The sequence below is a fragment of the Nematolebias whitei genome, chromosome 21 (assembly GCF_014905685.2).
Source record: "Nematolebias whitei isolate Nwh7 chromosome 21, NemWhi1, whole genome shotgun sequence".
Lineage (NCBI taxonomy): Eukaryota > Metazoa > Chordata > Actinopteri > Cyprinodontiformes > Rivulidae > Nematolebias > Nematolebias whitei.
Window position 1 is genome coordinate 7625559 of NC_056518.1, and position 9009 is coordinate 7634567.

General features: G+C 43.5%; 1 protein-coding gene across 1 annotated transcript in view; it reads right to left on the reverse strand.

Annotated features, from left to right (window-relative positions):
* Nucleotides 1-266: 266 nt before the first annotated feature.
* The window catches only part of kdm1a (lysine (K)-specific demethylase 1a), a 36998-nt gene continuing 28255 nt past the window's right edge, over nt 267-9009 (reverse strand). Inside the window, exons 16-22 of the mRNA XM_037695153.1 lie at nt 5208-5319; nt 4992-5124; nt 4716-4903; nt 3864-3978; nt 1673-1800; nt 1155-1301; nt 267-864 (exon numbers count right to left, since the gene is read on the reverse strand). Of these exons, the coding sequence (XP_037551081.1) occupies nt 664-864; nt 1155-1301; nt 1673-1800; nt 3864-3978; nt 4716-4903; nt 4992-5124; nt 5208-5319 (1024 nt within the window). The 3' untranslated portion in view covers nt 267-663. The remainder of the gene's footprint in view (nt 865-1154; nt 1302-1672; nt 1801-3863; nt 3979-4715; nt 4904-4991; nt 5125-5207; nt 5320-9009) is intronic.

Sequence of the window (9009 nt, forward strand, 5' to 3'; positions counted from 1 at the left end):
CATTTCCGTAACAAAATGTCTCTTACCCCCCAAGTTTACCAGAAATGACTGCACAATGTTATGTTGTTCTTTTATTAACAAAACCATTTGACAATATTAAAAAAAGGTCTCGACAACTAAAACAAAACAAAGTTGCCATGGCAACAAAAACATTCCTTTAATAGCAGCTTTTTTACTTTAATTACAAACGTTCACACTAGACTAAACTGCCTACATGAAGTTCAACTTAAAGGAGCTGCAGAGGAGTCAGAGGAGAGTTTCTGTGGAGTGGGCATGAGACGGACGTCATTGATGAAATCCACTTTTCAGTTCGGTGTTTTGTTGACGGGAAACATTTCAGCCGTTCCTCAATCTTTATCAAAGAGCACGATTTGCTCTGAACGTGAAGAGCGTTCAAGCTCAAAGACGTCAGGTCTTTCATAATTCCATGCTTTGTAATAAAAACAAAACTTCATTTGGATTTTTTCCACAACAGTTAAATAAACCATGTTCAGTGGAAGACCAGAGTTTGTGGCAGCTGGGCTGTGAATGAGAAGCTCCGGTGAAGAAGAAGAAGAAGGAGAAAGTCTCCGTGTCATCACGAGTCTGTACAAAGTTCTGTCACGTTTCACGAGCCCCCAGTTTCTGGGTGAACCCCGTCACTGCGTCAGAAGATGGACGGTTTCACACGGTGGCAGTGGGCGGGGCTTGCTGAGGGTTGCTCGTGGCTGTGGGGGTTGCTTGTCTCGGCAATGTGTACATGGCCCCCAGGAACTGATCGGCGATGCGCCCGGCCTCTCGGAGCCCGCTGAGCAGGGCGCCGTGAACTGTAGCCGGGTAATTCCTGATGGTGTGCTCGCCGGCGAAGAACAGACGAGGAACAGGCTGAGGAGAAAACAAACAACACTTAACTTTTATATTCCAACATAATGTGGATTAAGTGTGTGTGTGTGTGTGTGGGGGGGGGGGGGGGGCATTAGTGGGGGTGTCAGAAACTTCAGTTCACACATTTGGTTCTTGTAATCTACATGGCAGCATCAAAACATCTGCACTGGTTTTAAACTGCACCTCTTTGATTCAGTTAAAAACTGGGGGAAGCTGGAATACCACATCTGCCCTCACGCATGTTCTCATCCAGATGTGTTGCAGGAAGGATTCCTTGTTTCTGTGCTCACCTGTGACGCTCCAGGTATCGCCGGGCCGGGCGTGATGGGCTGAGCCATCAGGTCGTAGTCGTTACCTGAAGAACCTGCCGCCACGTACGAGTAGGAGCCCCTCGCCCAGGGGTCAGCACGCCAGCGAGTGACCACAGTTTCCTTCGGCTGCCATGACAACAGACACAACATATACTTTAGGGGTTTCCATGACGACATTAGAGGGACTCGCACACATCTGGATGGTGAACAGCTCCAACGCTGGCCAGGACTGTTTGAAACCAAAAGCAAAAAATGACTTGTAATGACGGTGGTTTGGATGAAGCTGCTCGTGTCGCTGTTTCTGTTCAAATGCTCGGTGCTGAGTTCAGGAATAAATTCCACGTGAAGTGCAATAAAATAACCAGGAAAACTTTGACAGATTACATAACTGCATGCAGGATGAAACAGAAATGGTAAATTATAACTCAATTACATTAGTCAATGTGAAAATAAATGTTTTCTAGGACATAAGAACTAAGTGAATGGGTGTAAACTACCTGGGGCACAGCGCTGCTTCCAAATATGCCCTTCAGTATTGCCAGGCAGCGTCCAACGATGACATCATCACTGATGTTCTCCATGATGCCTGCAGCCTCGCCAGCCATCAGAGCGAGCAGGATCGGTGCTAAAATACCACAGAATTTATTTTTACACAAAAAAAGTGTGTTTCTGTACACCCTGAATTCCAAACATTTTGAGGTTTTGCATAAAATTTAAATAAAAACAGAATGCAATGAGTTTTCCATATTGTAAACTCACATCTAATTAAGTTATACATAATAAACGTCAAATGTTTAAAGAATATTACAAATGGTTGGATGGGTGTACCGTATTTTTCGATGTATAAGTGAAAGTTTTTATCATAAATTAGCATGCCTGCAACTTATACAGCAAAGCAACACATTTATCAGAGTCAGAGTTTCTTTACTGTCATTCCACCAGATGTGGTACATGTGGTGGAACAAGATTGTGTACACAGGGTTCCAGTTACATCCCACAATAAAATGTAAAAAAAAAAAAAACAGTAATACAATCTAAGATATGAAGATATTACGATCTAATAAGATCTAAAATATTTGTTTTTTCCCATATTTATAACCCAATTTTTGCCTGAGATCTGACATGGAAAATATTGAACTACCATTTTCAGCCACTAGAGGGCCCTCGACTGATATGGCAAGCCAAGTGTCTCATTAATAGGTAAAAGTGGCCATTAATGAGAAACTTGACTTGCCATACCAAGCCACCTTCATCTCGCTCCAGAACTCCTGGAGCAAACGTCAAATCAGCTGCATTTCACCGCGCTGCCCAGGTGAAATGCAGCTGATTTGACCAATGAAGTGCATTTATTAAGTAAATGGTAAATGGACTGTACTTGTATAGAACCTTTCTATCTTATCGAGATACTCAAAGCACTTTACACTACAATCTGTGCCTCATTTACCCAATCATACAGCACTCTACTAGATCTCTACAAAGCTAATTGACCAAATCATTCTAAAGAGCTTTATCACATTCAAACACCGATGGGACACACATCAGAGGCTATGAGGGGTTCAGTGTCTTGCCCAGGGACACTTCGTCATGTGGCTGCTGGTGGATTCAAACCCCCAACTCTTGCATTGGAGGACGACTGCTCTAACCACTCAGCCACAGCCGCCCCCCCCAAGGACAAGTTAAACTGAGACACAGCTTTGTTATAATTTTGAACAAACAAATAATTGTTTTTAAGTGTTAATCTTGTTCAATTCTTGTTAAAGTCCTCCCGTGCACACTTCCGCGGCCTCCATTTGGCAGCCAATCGATTTTTGGCACAACTAAGGCCCACATTTCTGGGTTCGACCCACATTTCCAGGTTGTCAGCGGTGATGCATAAGACATGTGACTTATACGACGAAGCAACGCATTTATGGATTTTTCCACTCGATTAGACAAATTTGGTCTGATGAGACTTGTAGGACGATGTGACGTATAGGCAGCACGTACGGTACATGCTTTTCTAAAATCTGTAGGTACTTTTCTGTGTTGTTGGTGCCTTTCCAAATGTGAAAGCTGCTCATGCTATATACACTAATGCACCCCCATAGCATCAGAGAGGCAGAGTTTTGAACTGTATGCTGATAACGGGCCAAATGGTCCCACTCTCCTTTAGTACGGAGGATGCAACATGTGTGCTTTCCAAAAAGAAAGTCAGATTTAGATTCTTCTGAGCACAGAGCAGAACTTTGCGTCAGTCCATTTCAAACCAGCTGTGGACCAGAGAGGACAGCAGCGTTTCTAGATGGTGTTCACACATGGCTCCTTGTTTGCCTGATAGAGCTTCATGGAGCATTGCAGGGTTGAAGATAGACCATGTAAACACCACTGAGGTTTCAAGTGCATCAGATCGGTGAGACGAGTCAGCCCAACACTTCTCCAGCTGTTTCTCCTTCGTATCAATCATTTTTACAGATGTGCTGCTGCCACAAAATAAAGAATGACCTTTTTCCTCCCCTCAGACAGGCACAATGTTATAATCTAAATATCTGACATCATTATGAACATGGGTTTCTGATAGCATTCGGTTTTATTTCCATTTTATACAACCTCCCACCTTTTACAGGATTGGGTTGTATTTGAGACATTAGCACCTGAACTAAATGATGATCAAAACAAACGTTTACACCGGGAGGTGTGTGATCTCATCACCTTTATAAAGGTTCCAGAAGAGAAAGAGTTCGCCCCGGCTGGCGGTGGTGGAACCGACATGACCAAACAAATTCACACTTGGATCCCAGAACACACGGTCAAAACACAAAACCACCTGCAAGCAGAGGAGAAAAAGGAGTTTAAGAAGTCACTCAATCAAAATGCTTCAATGCAAAACTCAGATGATCATTTCAAGGGCACAGACTTCCTGAGTGGTTGGGAAGAGAACAGCGGAGCTCCCTCTGCTGCACAGACAGCAGCTGCTCAGGTTGCATAATAATGCAGCATTCTCCTGTGTGCTGCTGCAGCGTCAGACCAGCGGTCCTGCTGCAGATGATGCTGAGCAGCACACAGCGGGGGGGTCAGGAGTGACGCAGGAAGACTTAACGTGACTATTCTCACAGGCTCCAAGTGACTGCATGAAGCAGAACGACAGACTGGTCTGAGCGTGAAGACGAGTTCTTCATGTGGTTTTATTGTAGCGCAGAGATTAATGGACAAAAAGCTCTTAACACGAGTGTGACTTGGATATCAGGTCTCTCTTGTAAATGAGTCCCCGAGCCTCAGTGGGACTAACCTGTATAAATAAAGGTTGAATGAATGGATCTCTGTAAGCAGGAAGTAGAAAAACCTCAAAAAGGCCTATTAAATTCTAGGTGATTAACATGAAGGTCAAGCTTGTAGGATGAAGACACTGCAGCAGAAACAGCAACAAAATCAAATCACTCCAACTTTAAACCTTTTGATGTTTCATCTAAAAATGAGACAAACGTGTGGTTACATGCAGTTCAGGGCTTCACAAAGGTTCAAACAAAGAGGAACAGCTGATGAAACATGTTCTGGATCATGCACCTTGTTGAGGTTGCCAAAGCCCATCCTCTGTATGGCTGACGTCTTCCACTCAGGCAGCGGGGGGACAAACTGGACGGCTGGTGGCTGCTGCTTCAACACACCAAGGGGCAGCGTGCAGAGGACAGCGTCGCACTTGTAGATGAAGGTCTGAGTTGTGGAGCGAGTGTTCACTGCGATCACCTCACAGCCTGGAAGAACACCGAACCTTCAGCATGACCACGGCTCTTCTCTTTCAGCTCCACTTGTCTGAATGACTTGTTGTAAAAACAAACGTACCGGACGCCGTGTAGCGGACCTGTCGCACCGCTGTGTTCAGTTTGATGTCCAAACCCTCAGCCAGCGCCACAGGGACGCACGAGTACCCGTTCCGTACCGTCAGGTGGCTGCCGGTGAACTCGAAGTCATCATCCTGTGGAACAACAAACATCTCATGCCTGGGACGTTCTCACAGGTCCTCCTGACTCCCAGTTCAAACCGAGGACGTGTTTGTACCTGATCCCAGTGCTTCAGAGACAGGGTGGAGAGGGGCGTGGCGTTCGCAAACTCTAAGTTGGCGAAGTGCCAGTCTAGAATCTGCCGATCTCTGGATGAAAGGTAAACATCACTGTGGAAAAGAAGGAAACAGCGTTCACTGCACAGAGGAGACTAGTTCATACGTTAACACAACTACATGCTGCTGCGCTCATCTAACAGCAAACGTGAACAAATTAGTTTAGTGGCTCCCAACCATGGTCCCTGAGGAACACCATCCTGCATGTTTTAGTTGTTTCTCTGCTCCAACACACCTGACTCAGTGATTTAACTACCATAATTGCCGGTGTATAAGCCGCTACTTTTTTCTCTCAATTTGTACCTTGTGGTTTATATGCAGGAGCAGCCAATTTATATTTTTTCTTTTCATAATCTTCACATTTTATATTTTTATAATTTATTTTGAAAGACTTCCTGTCATCTCTCTGCCGCTGACTAACATTTTCCTTTGACGGAGCTGGGCTGCTGCTCACAGGGCTGCCCTGTGCCCACCCTTTTGTTTCACAGCGTGAATGCCTCAGGTGTCCACATGTACAAAGACTCACTCAGGGTTTCAAATCCCCAACCATAACTCCACCCACTTTGTCATCATGTGACCAGAACTCTAACCTGAATGACCAACGAGGTACTCTCGAGGACCAACCCCCAAGATAAACGTGCATTAATTTCTTCAGATCGTTCCTGTATCGTTACCGTATTTTAAACTTCATGCACAGTTCTGTACGTTTATTCAGCGATAACGGAAAATGCACGGAGAATTTCTTATGATGCAGCTTTCATGTTTAAAGAGATCGATCTGGCTGTCGAAGGAGGAAACGGCGCTGCTCATAAGTTTTGCATCAATATGTTCATGGTCGGGCTTTGAGACGCAAAAACAGTCAAGTCTGGTACATGTTTTAATAAAAGTTTTAAAAGAGTTCTCGAGGCTCATTGGGATTAACCTGTATAAGTAAAGGTTGGATGAAAAAAAAAGTTTCAAAATTATTTTTTTGTGACATCTTTCTGTCGGTAAATATGCATTTAAATACCGGGATCTTATTTTAAGCTCCCATCCGAACACGGAGCGGAGAACAACAGGAGGGGTTCTCTCCCCCACCCCACTTCCATCATGAGAGCTCAGCGAAGAAGTCGTCAGATTTATTTTTAAAGCAGCCAGTCAGTCAAGACTGATATATATTTAAATGAAAATGACAAAAATCTTTGTGTATAGTAAATATGTTTAAATACCAGTATCTCATTTAAGCTTAAAGAAATATATGAAACACAGTGGAGACAACGAACGGGAGGGAGGGGCTCTTCCCCCTTCCTCCTCCTCCTCATATGAGGTCTGCTGAGGAGAAAACACATCAAATGTATTTAGAAAGTACATTTCAAAACAACAGTGGTTATCAAAAGTGTTTTAACAATAAAAATCAATGCTACTAATTTAGTTTATATTCATCATATTTTACTGGTACTATTTGACTTCCGGTCACATGACCTCGAGAAGACTTCTGGGTAATATTTACCGGTAAAAAATTTTTTAAAATAATTTTGTTTATGTATCTAAAAAAGTTAAATCTGGTCCTCTGGACATTCAAAAAAAACAAACAAAAACAATGCAAAACAACAAAAAATGTAGAAACGTTTCGTCTCTCGTCCGAGAGACTTCTTCAGTCTGAGGTGCTGTATTCAGCTCAGTCTCTTAAATAGCACCTTCTCAGAGTGGATCAACCAGTTTTGCTGCTGACAACCAAAACCAGCTGATCACATGCTCAAGAAGGACCATCAGCCTAACAATGGATCATTAGCACACTGATGGCTGTTTACTATTCACAGAGGGCTGAGTGATACTAGCAATCACAGCATTGTAAGAGGGGGACAATTGAACCCGGAGGCCTCCACCCCTGTTTAATGATGGACGATTTCTTTTCACAAAGATGGCCTCCTTTACTCCTCTCTCAAACCATCGTTCCTCTCTATCCAGGATGTGAACATCTTCATCTTTGAAAGAGTGACCGCTGGCCTGGAGATGAGTGTAGACCACAGAGTCCTGGCCTGATGATGTTGATCTTCTGTGCTGGGCCATCCTTTTGGCCAGTGGCTGTTTAGTTTCCCCAATGTAAGACTGATCACCCTCCTGACACTGAACAGCATACACAACATTGCTCTGTTTGTGCCGGGGGACTGGATCTTTGGGATGAACCAGTCTTTGCCGTAATGTATTTTGGGGTTTAAAAGCCACTGGGACGTTATGTTTAGAAAATAAACGTCTCAGTTTCTCTGATACTCCCTCAACATATGGAATGACCACTGGTCTGGGTCTGGGTTCCTCCTTTTCACCTGTTGGCTGACTGGACTCCTGTTTGGGTTTCTTCTTTCAGGAAGGCCCAGTTAGGATATCCACATTGCTCTAGAGCCTGTTTTGTGTGGGATTTCTCCTTCTGCCTGGCTCCTGAGTTAGTGGGGATGCTGTCTGCTCTGTGATACAGAGTCCTGATGACTCCTAACTTGTGCTCCAAAGGGTGATGGGAGTCAAACTGCAAATACTGGTCTGTGTGGGTGGGTTTGCGGTACACCTCAGTTTGCAAATGTCCTCTATCAGAGACTGAGACCTCACAGTCCAAGAAAGCCAACTTGCCATTTTTTACATCTTCTCGTGTGAACTTGATGTATTTATCCACAGAGTTGATGTGGTCAGTAAAATGTTGGACTTCCTGAGATTTAATTTTAACCCAGGTGTCGTCAACATACCTGAACCAATGACTTGGTGGTGTCCCTGAAAAGGACGTCAAGGCTCTCTTTTCTACCTCCTCCATGTACAGGTTGGCAACAATAGGAGAAACTGGAGACCCCATAGCACACCCATGTTTCTGCCTATAATATTGCTCCCCATATGTGAAGTAGGTTGACTGCAGGCACAGTTTCAAGAGTTGACACAGTTGTTCTGTGGAAAGCGTGGTCCTGCTGCTCAGAGTGGTGTCTGATTTTAATCTTAAACTGACCACCTCTACTGCATAATCAACAGGAATGCACGTAAAGAGAGATGTGACATCAAGAGACCATTGTTTCATCAGTCTCCATGATGACATCCCTCACCTTATCCACAAAGTCCATGGTGTTCTGTATGTGGTGTTCAGAGCTGCCAACAACTGACTACTGTCAGCAGCAAAACTGGTTGATCCACTCTGAGAAGGTGCTATTTAAGAGACTGAGCTGAAAACAGCACCTCAGACTGAAGAAGTCTCTCGGACGAGAGACGAAACGTTTCTACATTTTTTGTTGTTTTGCATTGTTTTGTTTTTTTTTTTTGAATGTCCAGAGGACCAGATTTAACTTTTTTAGATTTTTCTACCTGGATTATTGAGCATGCATCAGGATATTTTGTTTATGTAGGTGTTTGGCACTGTTCTGTCTAGTGATTATACTTAGATAGTTCTTTGTTCGTTCTGTAGGTTTAATGGTTTTAAGCACGAGTCAGACAGTGAAGCATCATGAAGACTTCTGACGATCATGCCGTCTGAACATGTGTTGAAAGCAAGCTATATTCAGGGTTATTCAACTAAACTGCTCAGGGGGCCACAGTTTCGGAGAGCCAGCAGCTCAAGGGCCAGACATCCAGCAATTAAAGTCATTATGTAAATAAACCAAGTTATACAATGATCTGTTACCCTTTACATTTGTTTATTTTATTGCATTGAATCATAAATGTAAATAAACAGAACCCCCTTTCAAAAAAAATATATTATTATTATTATTATTAATAATAACAATAATAATAAAT